At 55.1% G+C, this 15,375-nt stretch overlaps 3 protein-coding genes across 4 annotated transcripts; 2 read left to right on the forward strand and 1 right to left on the reverse strand.

The window, feature by feature from the left end:
- Window positions 1-195: 195 nt before the first annotated feature.
- On the reverse strand, window positions 196-1,024 carry LOC136532185 (late embryogenesis abundant protein 14-like). The gene is made up of 3 exons (XM_066524786.1): window positions 904-1,024; window positions 680-802; window positions 196-589 (listed from the first exon to the last, which is right to left on the reverse strand). The coding sequence occupies exons 1-3, from the start codon at window positions 955-957 to the stop codon at window positions 461-463; spliced, it is 306 nt and encodes a 101-aa protein (XP_066380883.1). The 5' UTR covers window positions 958-1,024; the 3' UTR covers window positions 196-460.
- A 6,515-nt stretch (window positions 1,025-7,539) lies between these two features.
- LOC136532184 (uncharacterized) lies at window positions 7,540-8,504 on the forward strand. 2 transcript variants are annotated; one of them, XR_010778183.1, is made up of 2 exons: window positions 7,540-7,871; window positions 7,959-8,504. XR_010778183.1 is itself a non-coding variant. In XM_066524785.1 (2 exons), exons 1-2 carry the CDS (start codon window positions 7,857-7,859, stop codon window positions 8,282-8,284), a joined length of 333 nt encoding a protein of 110 aa, XP_066380882.1. In that variant the 5' UTR covers window positions 7,540-7,856; the 3' UTR covers window positions 8,285-8,504. The 2 variants fall into 2 exon arrangements, 1 of the variants encoding a protein (XP_066380882.1); XM_066524785.1 differs by having other exon boundaries at window positions 7,967-8,504.
- Window positions 8,505-9,376: 872 nt separating this feature from the next.
- On the forward strand, window positions 9,377-12,398 carry LOC136532192 (uncharacterized). Its single transcript, XM_066524793.1, has 4 exons — window positions 9,377-10,426; window positions 10,505-11,031; window positions 11,101-11,831; window positions 11,903-12,398. The coding sequence occupies exon 1, from the start codon at window positions 9,491-9,493 to the stop codon at window positions 10,358-10,360; it is 870 nt and encodes a 289-aa protein (XP_066380890.1). The 5' UTR covers window positions 9,377-9,490; the 3' UTR covers window positions 10,361-10,426; window positions 10,505-11,031; window positions 11,101-11,831; window positions 11,903-12,398.
- The last annotated feature ends 2,977 nt before the right edge of the window (window positions 12,399-15,375 follow it).

The raw sequence follows: 15,375 nt of genomic DNA on the forward strand, positions 1-15,375 counted from the left end.
CGTGAATACATAATGTTGATCGTACTACTGGAAACATAACGTTCTCTGGGGGCCTATGTTATCTTTGGTAATTTGAAAGCACACACTAATTTGCTAAAAGTATTATACGAATCTTTTGTCAAGACCAATGCATAGTATCAGGAAGGGATGATAAACATTGACAGTAAGTTGTTTGAGAAAACATTGACAGTATGAAACACATAATGTATATATTGCTGTTCCTTTAGTTGCACTAGGAAACAGTGCTAGTGTAAGTGCAACTGGAAACATAATGTTGATCATAGTAAAGATGGCCTTTTTATCGTAGGCGATCACAATCACAATAAGCTGGGTGAATGAAACATGTTAATTGAAATAAAAAAAAACACAAGGAAAGGGGTAAAATTTAGCCATCCTTGGCCTTAACCCTCAATCCTTGGCCATGCAGCATTGTTGTTACGCCGGTTCACGCGTGGGTCGATCAGTGGCCGCCGGACACCGTGTCCTTGACGGCCGCCGCCGCGCCCGCCACCGTGTCCTTGACGGCCGTCGCCGCGCCCTGGGCAGCCGCCGCCGCGCCCTGGGCCGTCTGCGCCACCTGCTCGGCAGCCTTGGCACGCGCACGGACGGTGTTAGCAAGCACGGTCACGCAGTTACTCACTTACTCTGCGGCGATAAGAGAGGTACCAGCCATTCGTACCTGCTGAACGGCGCCGGCGGCGCGGTGCTGCTGCAGCTGCGCGCTGTCGGCAGCGGCTCCGGCGGTGTCGCCCACGGCGCAGGCGGTGGCGCCGGCGGCGCCCTTGACGCACTGCGCCGCGCGCTGCACAGTACACCGGGGTGAAGTGAATTCCATGCTATATCAGATGAATGTGATGTGATGTGATCTGCTTGGACTGGAAGGAGGATGCCGGAGCTGCTCACCTCGCCCTCAGCCTGCGCCTTGCCGGCCTGGCAGGATTGCTCAATGTTCGACATTGCCGATGATCTGCTTGTAACTTCTCAAGATCACTTCAGGAACAAACGAACGACGATATTGTTTGATGGACAATCAGGTGCTCTGACTGGTTTATATAGACAATCTTGAAGATGCTGCAGCATTGACAAGTGTCGGGCTGATTTTGAGTGGCGAGAGAGAAGCGGTAGGTAGGTGTGCTTGTGAATCCTGACCACAAATGGCCATGGCTAATTACTGCTAGTTCAAACCATGTTTAGAGCATCCACAAATAGGCAGGCACAGAAAATAGAGAATTTGGAGAGAGTTTCAGACTTTCAGCATCCATTCATCACACAAATGGAAAACTTCCTTTTCTTTCTTTATACTTCCTCCGTCTGTCCCAAAAAGAATATAATTTTAGGTTTTATTTTTTTCTAAATTTATTCAATCAAGTTTATAGGAAATAATATCACCCCAATTAGATTTGCTATGAAAATATATTCCATAATCGTTGTAATGCTACTTATTTGGTATCATAATTGTTGGTATTTTTTGTAGATAAATTTGGTCAAAATTAACTATTTTGACTCATTGGTAAATGAGAATTGTACTGTATTTTTTGAGGGACGGAGGGAGTACATGAACAACATTTCCTTACATGAACATATCGTCAGCAGGTACTAGTTGCTACAAAATATTAGTGAGAACTAGCTAACTACTCTGCATGCCACGTAGAGAGAAAAAAAAACTAACAAAACTTTATATTTTGCTGACATATTTCAAGTTTGAGCTTCAGTTTCAGAACAGACGGCAAAGCTTTGTTTTCTTCTTTCTCTTTGGTGGTGCTTGTATAATTAAAGAAATTTCAAAGCTTATTCAGCTGGTTACATTAATCTACAGAATCTACAAGCTAGTTAATCTTCACAGCAAACATTTGGCTACAGGCTCAAAACCCTGGTTGCGTCTTGTGCTAAATTCCTTAGAAGAAACCGAAAAAATATTTAGACCTATCTATCTAAAGATATCACCATGTAAAGGAGGACAAAGGACTCAAACTAGTCGCCACTACCTTTATTAATAAATAAAACTAGCACGGTTGGGCGCGCTGCGCCGAGAAAATATTTTAAATTCGTCTGAGAAACAAAAAACAAAAGAGAACAGTGAATATCGATGTCGTGTCATAAACAGTGTCGGACGTCACGTCATGAACAGTGCTGAATATTCGCAGAGGTGCTGGCTGGCCTAAAAAAAAACTTGTGGTTGAGGGATACTATTATACAATGTAGGTAAGGCGATATCGAGAGTTTAGACAAACTTATACAGACCTAAATAGATAGAGATATAGAAAAATACCAAAAAGATGCATTAAGGAAAATAAGGCCACAATTAGATTAACCGCGTCATATATTTTTTATAGTATATAAATCTATCTGGACATATAAATGTTAATTTTATTTTCTTTAAATCTAATAGTTAAATTTGAGATTAGTTGAGCCTTTAAAATCTGAAATGAAGACTTATTTTAGAACAGAGCGAGTATATAACAAATTTGATGTAAAAAAAATATCAAAACGAGAGAGTATTAAATAAATTATTAAATATATAAAAAAAGAAAAAAGAAGAAGAGAGCAAGAGCCGGTGAGGAGGTCGGCCCGCACCACATCTCGCGCGGGGGACCAGGCCAGCAGTTCGAGGAGCTCCGAGCTCGGCCCGCGCAGGAGGTCGTCCCGCCCGCGCCTCCTCCGGTGCTCCGAGCTCGTAGGCAGCTCCACCGAATCCGGCGCCAGCCGCCAGGTACGCTCGCCCGCGCCGGCTGCGGTTCCCCTGGCCACGTGGAGGGCGCACGTGGTGCGCCGGGTTCCCCTTATTGGCGATTTATAATTTAGAACGGATGGAGTATTCATAGGAGTATTATCTTATAACAGTATATATTTTTAAATGTCTGCTTTATTTTTTTTTGTAAAAATATCCTATCCTATTTGTTTTTATATTTATTGTTGTTTTGAAACTTATACAGACGATGTAGATCCATCCTCTGTCGCTGGGAGGATTGTTGAGTGTTCCTGGAACAAGGAAGAGAAGTGTTGGGCCTGTATGCGTATTAGATCTGATAAATCGACTCCAAATGACATCAATACATACCGGAAGGCTAGTTGTCATATTCTCTGTTTTACTTCCTTCGTTAATTTATTTTCTTAAGAATATTGCTGCATGTAAATCTCATCTTGATCTTTGCTGGAAAATTTCAATGTACTCATTTGAAATATTTTTGCTGTTAGGGCAAAATCATTTTCCAAAACACAGTAGGTCTGTCACATTGGATCATAGTACTTCTGTTTGCATGGGTAGCTCTCCTTACGGGTTCCATTTTCTGCCTTCATAATCTTTTGTGATCCTGCTTTCTAAGACGTTCACTTCAGCAATTCTCAAAGTCAGTTTCAACAGCCTTGTTCTGTAAGTAGTTTAGCATCATTTTTCTTTGCGGGTGGTTGATCATCATTTTTTTTTGTGGGTTGTTGAGCATCATATTTTGCCCATGTCTAAACAAGTACTCCGTATTTGGGTGGGAAAGCGAACAACTGCAGTACTGTTACATTTTATTTGCATGATCTGCAGGTGATGGGGAGTATCACAGATAACATTACCGAGGAAAAGCTTCTCGAAGAGATTGATGAGATAACGCGCCTCCCTCCCGATGTATGCTGATAGGATGCATTGCTCATACAAAGATGATGGCTCAACAACGGCGGAGGTGAAGATTGGCACCATTTGCTAGTCTCGCTGCTGCGCTCTCCTACTGCCTCTGGCCAGCGTCTGGTTTCGGTAGCTGTGTAATTAGTAGAGGTTTCGGTAGCCCCCCATCCCCAATGCTGGTTGTCTGTGTTTGGGCAGCCAACTAATTCTTTGTTAGAAGTATAGATTTATATATACTGTTAGGGATAGAGATAGAATCCTAGGTATAATAAGTGTAGGACGTATTCAGTTTGAGAACAGATGACAACGAGCTTTGATCAATTGATTGGCTTGATTTGATTTCTTCACTCTCTTTGGGGGTGCTTGTGTAAGGAAATTTCAAAGCTTATTCAGCTGCTTACATTAATCTACAGAATCTATACGCTAGTTAATCTTCACAGCAAAGATTTGGCTACATACAGGCTCAAGATCCTGCAGCAAAGCAAAATCTAGGTACATGAACAAATCATTGACAGGCACTGAACACGAGGCAAAAGAAGCTGTATCAACCTAGCTATCATGGCGCCTAGGCGTAGCCTGAATCCGGCGTGGTGCTGAACACCGGCCTGTCCTTGTCCACCACCACGGCAGGGGCGATGGCGGCGGCGCTGTCCTTGTCCTTGCCGCTGGCGGTGCCGCTCTTGCGCCGCGGCTTGGCCTCGCCGAGCATGGTGATGACGTCGCGCATGGACGGCCGGTCCCGCGGCGCCCTGGCCGTGCAGAGCACGGCGATGCGCAGCACCAGCAGCATCTCCTCCCGGACGTGCGCGCACCGGCCGCCGACGTGCGGGTCCAGGTGCTCCTCCACCGTGTTGCTCCGGATCTTGTCCCGCACCCACCCCACGATGTCCTGCCCCTCGCTGAACTCCGCCTCCACCGCGCGTCAAGTCCTGGAGTGTCGGGATCGTGAAGAGGCTCGACGGCATCGAGTCCTGGAGTTCATCGCAAATTTGTCGGTACCCAGGTGGGCAGGTATCCATGCTGACCGAAACCGTTGATTTCTGTTTTAAGATGCGTGCCACATTCGGTCATTAGTTATAACAGCAGAGCACTTTGACTACGTGGATGCTAAGGTGGCTGATCTATTGCGTCGTGTCGTGTACATATAGCATTTACTACTCGGCTCATGACTACAGTATCCTGCCAGTGCATTGATATTGAACGAATCTACTCCCTCCGTCCCAGAATATCTGTCGCTTTCGCTTCCCGAGAAACAACTTTGATAAAATATATATTACAAAATATTAATATTTATGGTACATAATTAGTATCATTGGAAAGATCTTTGAATCTAGTTTTTTAATAAATTTATTTGGAGATACAAATGTTGTACGTATTTTCTACAAATCAAGTCAAACTTGTGGCACGAAAACCGGAAACGACGGTTAAATTGGGACAGAGGGTGTATACGCTTCCCCCTGGCGTATGGCGACCGGACGCCACCTCCTCCTCTCTGGGGTCCACATGTAAGACATACTTTACCTTCTTCCCCAACATCCTCTATCTTCGGATCCACTGTGCGCCAGCCGCCGGCCTACCTCGCGTATCGCGTCACTTTTCCGGCTGCTCCTCGCACGCGCGCCGCGGCGGCGCCACCGGTTGCTGGGGCTCAGCTTCTGGAGCAGCCGGCCTCACTCGCGCGGCCGGTTCGAGATCCCCCGCGCGGACGCCGCCGCCGGCTGCTCATCCCCGCACAGGCGCCGCCACTGGCTGCTCCTCACCGCGCGCACTCTGCCGCCGCTGCCTGCTGAGCTCCTCTCCTCGGCGCCATCCTTTTGTGCCGCGGTGCCGCCTGGGTGCAGAAGCCAGAAGGTCATAGGGGCATGGACACATGAACATTGTCGGTGTTTCGATGTGTTTGCCCGATGGCGTGCAAAGTGACAAGAGGATGTATACCGGTTCGGACGGAACGTGCTACGTCCAGTTTTGAGCTATGGCTCATGTTTACATTAAATTTGTAAGAGGGGTATACAAACGGTGGAGAGAGAAAAATGTTCTCATATCTCTATAAGTGGATGTGTGTGTGAGAGCGACTGCGTATGTTCTCGTGTCCCAGATAGGAAGCCGTGCCTTTCCTTTTATAGCTCAAGGGGAGGTAAGGTTACAGACGTGAAGGAAAAAAGAGGTTAAGGAGAAAAAAAAAGAAAGAGAAAAACAAAAAGGAGGGATGGGCAATGGCTTCATCTTCTCTTCCTTCCGGGTCATCCCTATGGATAGCACGGTCGCTGATGGCGATGAGCGCCACTCCTAGCCCTTGTTGCTCTGTACGGGTCCAGCTGACTGGGGCGAGGTTCTCCATCTCGTTACAGGGGATGAGATGGCCAACAGGGGTGATGGGATGCCCGCTGTACGCAGATTAGGCAGCATAGTGCCCTCCTGTAGCCACATCCTGGGCCATCGTGGGAGCCCAGGCTTGATATGTCGCTTCTGGGCTGACGGGTTCTGCCCAGGAGTGGTTGGGGATGACGCGAGCCACCCGCGTCCTGTTCGTCCCCGTACAGGGTAGCTAGAAAGGACGCAGGGATTTGAGGCATTGGCCTTATCTGCTCCGCCCAAGGGCCCTTCTACATAATGTCACGGGGCGGAAACCCGCACAGGAGAGTCGGCGCGAGATGAGACGTGCTTCCGAGGGGTCGGGCGAAACGGAGCGGCCCCCGTGGATCGGGCGAGACGGAGTGCTCCACCGTGGGGTTGATTGTTGAGGGGACCGTGCCCCTTGGGTCGGACTCGTCATCCCATGGGCCAGCCAGGGTGGGCCCACTCCCTGGGGGTCGGGCAAGACGGAAACTTCCCCCAAGGGGTCGGCTAAGGCAGGGCCCACGTCCCATGGGTCGGGACGGGTCGGACGGCTCTGCTTTATTATCGGCTGAGCCAGTATCTATGCGGGCTAATCTTCTTGTCATCAGTAGTCGTGATATTTATATCCGACAGTAGCCCCCGAGCCTGGGATGGAGTGCAGCACTCCTTCGTAGGCTTTTATCTGAGGTCCTCATCCTTTTGGATCCTTGACCCTTGCCTGGTCTAACTGGTGGGTGCGCGCGAGCGCACCCACCGGGTGTAGCCCCCGAGCCTCTGGTGGAATGAAGACGTTCCTCCAGAGACTTTTATTCGAGAGATTTTTGTCTTTTCGTGGTCTAGTCAGGGGTGTGCACAAGCGCACCCGCCGGGTGTAGCCCCTGAGTCTTTGATGGAATGTAGCATTCCACCATAGGCTTTCTTGTCGCTTCGCGATCACGCTACGGGCTTCTTGAGCCCCCGAGCCCCCGGGCGATCTCGGTGGGATCGTCGTGCGCTTGTAGGGTTCGACCCCTGGGCCCCTAAGCGTAGGGGAACGGTTCCTCCCGGAGACTTTGTTCATCCCATGGTCACAATCCTTTGTACCCTTCGCCGAGGCACATCGGCTGGGACGTATAGTTGCTCTCCTTGTTGGGCCTTTGCTGGGCCTAGCGAGTCGTCAACGGATCGGCCCAGATTAGGTCGCGGTCCCATTCACCGGGGCCTGGGTTTTCCAGTGGCACGGGCGTGCGTGCCTGAGCTCTTGTGGGCCGACGGGGCAATCCCAGGCCTCGCAAACCCTAGGCCCGCTATGGTCCACGCCCCCCTGGATCTCTCCGTCGTTCGGTGCGCTTCCCGAAGCATAGGCCCGGGGTTGCGCATGCGCTCCTAGGGGACACGGCGAAGGGATGTAGTGGACGCGTGGGCCGGTGAGAGTGGCGGAAGTGGGAGCGCTACCCTAGGGAATTTCGTGAGGCGGGGGAGGCGATTGGACGAGAGCGAGGAGTGGCATCCGCTGCCATGGCTCAATCCAATGCCGGTTGGGCTTCCCTTGGTCTTTTTATAGACCACGACACCCCCTTGCCTTTTGCCATCTAGCCTCAGCTGATCTGCCTGCCATGCCCATACCCTTTCGCTTTCGCCCTTCCCATGGAGCCCAACAAGCGTTTCGCTGGCGATGAGCCTAGGGAGGAGAGGCCGATCCGGCATCGCCTGCTGGAGTAGGGTGTGACGTTGCACGCTGGGCGTGGGCGGCGCCCGGCCCTTGGCATGCCCTCCATGGCTTCTTCGGCGCCGTTGTCATCCGGGGTGCCGACGGCTGGGCGCGAGCCGGAATCGGAGCGGCTCCGTGGGTACCTCGAGGTTACCCAGGCCTCACTTTGAGCGGCCGAGCTAGAGGTGGAGATCATCCGTGCCCAGCTTGTGGACGCCGATGGCTGGGTGGCTGGTAAGTCTTCCCCAATAGACTTCGCCTCCCCTCGCCTGCTCCACCCCATTTCACTAGTCCCCGCTTACTTTGTTTTGCCTTGACCAGAGCTGGAGACGGAGCTGCACGCGCTCTGGGAGGCCGCGGACGTGGCGGACGGCTTCGTGCGTGTCCCGGGCGGACGGCGGGAGGAGCGCCTCCTCGACATCCCTGAGCGTGTCAGGGATGTGGTGGAGCTCGGCGTCCACCGCGGGGCGTCGGTCGCCCTGGCGGCGACCCAGGTCCGGTTAGGGCACGAGCTCCGCCACCTGGTGGGCTTCCCGGAGGGTGAGGGAGCGACGGACCATGACGGGCTTGTTGAGGACTTCGACGTGGCCGCGGACGCCGTCGTCGCCAAGGTGCCCGCCGAGGAGGTCATCCGTGAGGCCACCTAGCCCGCATCGCGAGCTTTTGGCGGTATAGCCGCGCTTCTTGCTAAACCTGAAGACGGCGGTGATGAAGCGGCGGTTGTGCTGCATGCTCTAGTTCGCATGGTCGTGAATCCCCCTTCTGCCGACCTGTAGGATAGTAGCAAAAAGAAAGGCGGCGGTTGTGTCACGCACTTTTGTATGTGAGCCCTCGAGCCTTTTTTAATGAAAGATAACTATTCCTTCATTCCGGGGTGCGCGATGCCGTCAGACTCCATTCACAGCGGTCGCGTGGGTCCTTCGCGGGTCGTTAGGCTTTTTAGTGTTTTCGTGCGGCCACACCGTCTGTCTTTCTTTGCAAACTCGAGCCCCTGAGCCCAGGCGCGCTGCGGAGGTCCGTCTGGGGGGCCGTTTTGTCTTGTTGCGGTACTCCCTCGCGCGTCTTCTCGGGAAGACGGAAGGGCTGAGCCGTGCCATGCTTTCCTCATTGGACGAGTCATGGTGCTCGGCGAGTTTCTAATGGGTTAGTTCAAGTGGGGCCCCGGCTTCCCTTCCGAGGGATTCCGGCTAGGATCAGCTGGTGATCGACTCCATGTTCCTGATGGCGTGTCCATATAGTTCTCAGATTCGTTCGACCGGCTCCGAGGGCTCGCTGCCTCTCTTCACGAAAACCATGGACCCCTTTCCAATCAAGACTTGAATGCAGGCGGAGATGGCCATGGAGCTTGCGCCCCAGGCTATTAGCCGCTAGTGGGCCCATCCCTTTCTGCCCCTTACTCTTGGGGTGCCCAGAGCAGTTGCGAACCCAAAATGGGCCAGCCTTCGAACTATTGGGCTTTTATTGGGTCATGGCGTCCCTGGTAGGCTCCACGTCTCACTTACCTGTGGCGGTTGCGGCCTGCTGGGCAGTCAAAGCGTCGCTCGGCGTGGAGATCGAGGGAGCATGGCGTGCGGGTGCGCGTGGCTTGGTGGAATAGTGCTCTGATGGGGTGGCGCTCCCCGTAGACCGATGTGGGTGGTTCAGGCCCTGTCTTTCATCATAAATGTAGGGATGTTCCACTGCTCACCCTGTCGCGTAACCGCATTCCCGCCTTCGCTCGCTCTTGTTTCCGTCCGCCTTCTCCGCTCGTGTTTTCCTCGCTGCCGCCGCCTGCTATAGGAAAGCTAGGGTTAGGCCGCTCACCTTTCCTAGTCGCTTCCGCTGGCGTCCTGTGCTGTCATCGCCGCTCCTTGATGGATCCGTGGCACCGCTCCACCATCCGCCGGTCCTGCCTGGAGGGGCTTGTCCGCAAAGGCCTCCTCCGTGCGAGGACAGACGCACAGGAGTGGTGTATCCTCGGAGATGAGGACCACCCAGATCCACCACCGGGCTACATCGTCTCCTTCGCCGCCTTCCATGAGCGCGGGTTTGCCACGCCCCTGCACAGATTCTTCTGTGGCCTGCTGCACTACTACGGCGTCGAACTGCAGCACCTGAACCCCAATAGGATTCAGCACATCGCGGCTTTCATGGCGCTGTGCGAAGGCTATTTGGGGGTCGAGCCCCACTTCGAGCTCTGGAAGTATTTCTTCGCCGTCTCCCTGTTCCAGAGGAGGGAGAAGAGGTCAAAGGTCACCTACTCGGTGCCGATGGGGTGCGCAAGCATCCGCCTGAGGCAGTCCCGTGCGTCGGAGTACATGCCCATCTCCCTGAGCACGTCCAACAAGGGGTGGCACGGCGAGTGGTTCTATTTGAAGAACGACTCGGCCGCCCCTCTTCTTGCCTTCACTGGGCGCTACTTCCCAGCCACACTGCGCCGGTGGGAATACAGGCCAGTCAAGGATGAGAAGCGGAGGCTGGTCGATTCTAGCGTGTTCGAGGCCATACAGACCTTGAAGGACTGCGGCCTCCATGGCGTCGGCGTCATCGGGGGGTACCATGTGTGCAGGTTGATGCCACTGATGGCGCGCGCTCTCCTGATGTACAAAATGACGCCGGACGCCCCGTCCGCCGGGACCGTGGTCTCCGACGACCCCGTCTATGCGGGGCTGGCGCTTAGCGTCGGTGAGATAGAAGAATGTCTTCGGGAGGTGACGTACTGCCCACCGGCCATGAGTTCATAGGTGGTGCCCCTGTACCCGGTCCCCGGGCATCCTCCGATGCGGCCGACGAGAGGTTTCGTTGAATTGGTGAGTTCCTTCCCTCGTCTTCTGTCTCGGCGCCACCCTTCTTCTGATTTATCTGACCGCGAGTTTGGGTTTGTCTAGCCCAATTTGACGATGCGGCTCTCCGACCCGCCACTGCCAGAGGACAAGGAGTGGAGGACAAGGAACCGCGCTGCGGCCGAGAGGCTGCAGAAGATGAAGAAGGACGACAAGGAGAAGAAGAAGAAGCGTCGGAAGAGGGAGCATGGGTTGGACACCGACGGTGACGATGATGATGAGTGGGACGTGGACAGCGATGACGGGCACGACGATGGTGGTCAGGGCTCCAGTGTCGATGACCTATCGAACACCGATTGGGAGGTACTAGAGAAGGAGGTGGACCCATCTTCATCACCGACGTGGCCCCTGGCGTTCCACGCGGGGTAGGAGGGTATGGGCATGTGTCTCGAGCTGATGGGGACGAGCGGCCTCGCCCCACCTTCGCCTCTAGGATCGACAGGGTCCGATGATTCGGCTCCGCTCATCTTTGCCGACCCGGTGGGGGCCCGGAAGAGGGATCATGCCGATGTGGCATCGCCGGCGTCAGATGTGCCGTTTTCGAAGCGTCCCCGTGGCCTGAGATCGATGAGGTAGGTTGGCTATACCCGCGTCTTTTGCCTCCATGCTTGTTTGCCATGTTGACGGTGATTCCCTCGTAGGTCTGAGGAAGAGCGGGTTCCCCTAGATCTGGCGTCGCACAAAAAGCTCGTGGCTCGCTGAATCGTTCAGGGGTACGCCACCTCAGAAATGGCTATGGACGAGGCCTAGGAGAGCACGGCTGTGGCGACCTCGGAGTCCGCTAAGGAGCAGACCATAGGGAGCCCACCGTGGACCCCTGTGACGAAGACGGGTCGTCCAGAGGAGACGGTGATTCCCGCGCAGGGCGTAATTCCGCCAGAGGAGCCTCAGGCGGGGACGAGCATGCCCCTTTCGACCACGACGGACGTGGAACGCTCGGCTGTGACTGTGCCCTTGGAATTAGCGACGGTGCTGACAGAGCCACCGGCCGCGCAAGCTGCCGCCCCTGCGTTGGGGCAGACGGGGCAGAGTGGTCCCGGGGCATCCTTCGTGATGGCCCCATTCGTGCTGGCGGGCCTGAGGAGGATGCTATCGCCCCTCGTCGGAGGGCACCCCGTTGGGTCGGCCGCCCCCTCGGTTGGCTCGGGGCAGTCCCTGGCACTCGTCCCTTTTGGTGGTGGGGCCCAGGCGTGAGGGTGGGCCCAGCCCCATGACCCCAACCTACAGGGTCGCGGGGTGGGTCGCCCCGTCGTTGACGATGTCGCCGAGGAAGGAGAACGTGACGCGGTCCGTTTGGGCACCGGCGGACGTCGCCCGCGCTTTATCGGCTGCGCTGGCGATGCTTTAGGATGTTGTCACCCCTGCCGGCCAGGTACAGAGTGCTTGCCTGGGTGTCATTTGGGCCGCGCTGCAGTGCTTCCCTAACTTGTGCTGTTTTGCCAGTCTTTGATAGCTCATAGCCAGGAGAAGTCCTGGCTCCTTCGCGATGAGGAGAGCGCCCGAGACCGCCTGGCGGAGTTCGAGCGACAGCGCTAGGAGCTGGCTGACCAACTTGCCGCCGCTCGTCAGCAGATCGCGACGCTTGTCCCTGCCGCCGAGGAGCTAGCTAGCCTCCGTATCAAGGAGAGGGATGCTCGCTGTGACGCGGAGGAGGCTGGGCAGAAGCTTATTGATGTGCTGGAACAGAAGCGTCAAGACAATGACATGGCTCCGAAGCTGCGTGAGGAGCGGGATGAGCTACTTCGGATCGCCGAGGGTCTCCGAACAGAGCTTGACCTATCTCGGTAGGCGACCGCCGATGCTCGGGCCCAGGCCTCCTCTATGTTAGCATATTGTATATATAGTAGGCCCCTTAATTGTGGATGTAATCACGTGCCTGTGTGGTAGGCTTGCATGCCACCCCGGCTGCCCTATACGTACTCTTGTACAACGTATGGAATACAATCGATTATTCCCACACTTTCATGGTATCAATCGCGGTTCCGGTCCGCTACCCTTCCGCAACCCAAACCAGCGCCGCCGCCGATCCGATCGCCACCCCCGTCGCTGACTACATGTCGCCGGGTGTGTCGCCGGTCTCATCGCCCGCGCTGCTGATCCGATCGCCCGCCCCGTAGCTTCCCTCGTCACCGGGTGTGGCCACCGATCCGATCCTGCCTCCACTCCTGATCTTCTATTGTACGTGCTGTACGTCTCCCGCCCGCCGCCGTCGTCGTCAACGTGCTGTACGCGGCTGTACATCCTGTACGTGCTTGGAGCTGCACACATCGCTGGGTGTGCTGCGTGCTGTACGGGCTGTGCACGTGCTGTACGCTTGCCTGCTGCACACATCGCCGGGTGTGCTGTTGATCGCGCCACCAGGTGCGGCCGCCGGTCCTGCCCCTCATGGCGGACGACGACGATGCTGCGGCCGCGGCTGCTGCGGCCAAGGCCGCCAAAGAGGCCCGTGCTGAGAAAGCACGCCGCGCCGAGGAAGAGCGCCTCCGTTCCGTCGTGCTGGACGAGTACGAGGCCGCCCACGAAGCTATCTGGGCGCAGGCCACCGCCGTTGTCAACGTCAAGGCCCTCATCCCCGTCATTCTCGACCAGGCCACCAACACCTACACCAAGTGGCACGGCATGTTCCTCACCGTCCTCGGCAAGTACGCGCTAACTCGCCACGTCCTTGAGGATGAGGCGTTCCCCACGCGCCCGGCGTGGGTGCAGGACGACTGTGTCGTGTTGACATGGATATACGGCACGGTCTCCGGCGATCTACAGCAGTCGCTCATGATGCGGCAGCGACCTGCACGCGAAGCTTGGTGCTACCTCGAGGATGAGTTCCTCGGTCAGCGGGAATCCCGCGCCCTCCTCCTTGAGACGCAATTCCGCAACTTCCGCCAAGACTCCCTGACGATCACAGATTATTGCCGTCGTCTCGAGTCCATGGCTGCGTCACTTGCAGAGTTCAGCGACCCCATCGGTGATCGGCAAATGGTGCTCACCCTCCTCCGTGGCTTGAGCGGCAAGTTCCGCCACATGGTGTCCATTCTCAAGATGCATCGCCCGTCCCGACCTTTGCGGAGGCTCGGACGCACCTCCTCCTGGAGGAGATGGAGATCGACGCGAGGCCGCCCTCGCCTCCCGCCGCACTCGTCGCCGCGCCACGCCCGGCGGCAAACACTGGTGGCCCTGCCGCGCCGCGCTATGGGGCGCCCACTCCTCTTGCGCGCCCCCACGGTGCGCCCTCTGGTGGACGGCAGGGAGCACCCACTGGTGGCCAGCGTTCCGACCGACGTCGCGGCCGCGGCGAACGTGGCGGCCAGCAGCAGCAGCAGCAACCTGCTGCTGACGCCCCTCCCGGTTTCAGCCATGCATCCCTGGGTGTGCACCCGTCATTTGCACACCCCTGGGCCAGCACCCTCCAGATGTGGCCCTACGGGCGTCCTCCACCGGCGCCACCAGCGTTCACCGCCGTCCCGCAGTACGGCTATGGCGGCTCCTTCAGCGGCGTCCCGAGCGGTGGCGCCTATGGCTCCGGCTACACCGCTTCGCCTTCACCGTACGTCTTCGGGGAAGCAGCGCCAGCATTCTAGGGGCCCTCGCCGGCCTACCAGGTGTCACAGCCGGCACCCTGGAACCCCGTCCATGGAGGCGCTTGGACTCAAGACTCCCTGGCGCAGTCGTTCAACACCATGACGCTCACTCCGCCGGCACCGTCTGAGTGGTACGCCGACTCCGGTGCTGGTTCTCACATGACCGCGGACGCTGGTAACCTCTCCACCATTTCCCCACCATCATCTTTTACACCTTCATCTATCATTGTGGGCAATGGAGCACTCCTTCCTGTCACTGCCACCGGATCACATATTTTTTCATCTCCACATCGTAATCTTGTTCTTAACAATGTTCTGGTGTCCCCCAATATTATTAAGAATTTGATTTCCATTCGTTGTTTTACCACCGATAATAATTGTTCTATTGAATTTGATCCGTTTGGTCTTTCTGTGAAGGATTCGCAAACTAGGAATGTGATCGCCAGGTGCAATAGCTCTGGCGACCTCTACCCGTTCTTTCCACCCGCCACCAGCACCTCCGCACTTATCGCTGCACCCACCTCACTTTGGCATCGTCGTCTCAGGCATCTTGGGCGCGAAGCTCTATCCAAGCTTATTCGTTCCAGTGTTATCTCATGTAATAAAGATGATCTCCACCATATATGCCATGCGTGCCAACTTGGTCATCACACACGGCTTCCTTTTGGATCTTCTAGCTCTAGGGCTAGTCATAATTTTGATTTGATACACTGTGATCTTTGGACTTCTCCTATTGTTAGTGTGTCAGGGTACAAATATTATCTTGTTATTCTTGATGATTGCTCACACTACATTTGGACGTTTCCACTTCGTCTAAAATCTGAGATGTTTTCCACTCTCTCAAATTTTTTTTGCCTTTATTCACACGCAATTTGGCACCACCATCAAGAGCGTTCAGTGCGACAATGGCCGTGAATTTGATAATTCCACCGCCCGCACGTTCTTTCTCTCCCACGGTGTTGCACTCCGCATGTCGTGTCCATATACTTCTCAGCAAAATGGCAGAGCCGAGCGCTCCCTTCGCACCATTAATAATATTATGCGTTCTCTGCTATTTCAGGTGAGTCTTCCTCCGGTTTATTGGGTTGAGGCCCTCCACACTGCCACCTATCTTGTGAACCGCCTCCCCACCAAAACCCTCGCCTCCTCGACACCTTACACCCACCTTCATTCCACCCAACCCTCCTATGACCATCTCAAAGTTTTTGGGTGTGCTTGTTAGCCCAACTTGTCCTCCACAGCACCCCACAAACTTGCACCTCGTTCTTCCCTATGCGTCTTCCTCGGCTACTCCTCGGAACACAAAGGCTATCGGTGTCTCGAGCTCCAGTCGAATCGCAT

The sequence above is a fragment of the Miscanthus floridulus genome, unplaced genomic scaffold, assembly GCF_019320115.1.
Source record: "Miscanthus floridulus cultivar M001 unplaced genomic scaffold, ASM1932011v1 fs_548_2_3, whole genome shotgun sequence".
Classification (NCBI taxonomy): domain Eukaryota; kingdom Viridiplantae; phylum Streptophyta; class Magnoliopsida; order Poales; family Poaceae; genus Miscanthus; species Miscanthus floridulus.

What these genes read in the sequence shown, in the direction of transcription:
- LOC136532185 (XM_066524786.1), bottom strand. Translation starts at nt 957, where the DNA reads ATGTCGAACATTGAGCAATCCTGCCAGGCCGGCAAGGCGCAGGCTGAG. An exon ending in AGGCGCAGGCTGAGGGCGAG is followed by an intron (nt 803 to 903) that starts GTGAGCAGCTCC and finishes TGTACTGTGCAG; the next exon opens with CGCGCGGCGCAGTGCGTCAA. An exon ending in CCGCCGGCGCCGTTCAGCAG is followed by an intron (nt 590 to 679) that starts GTACGAATGGCT and finishes GCGCGTGCCAAG; the next exon opens with GCTGCCGAGCAGGTGGCGCA.
- LOC136532192 (XM_066524793.1), top strand. Translation starts at nt 9,491, where the DNA reads ATGGATCCGTGGCACCGCTCCACCATCCGCCGGTCCTGCCTGGAGGGG.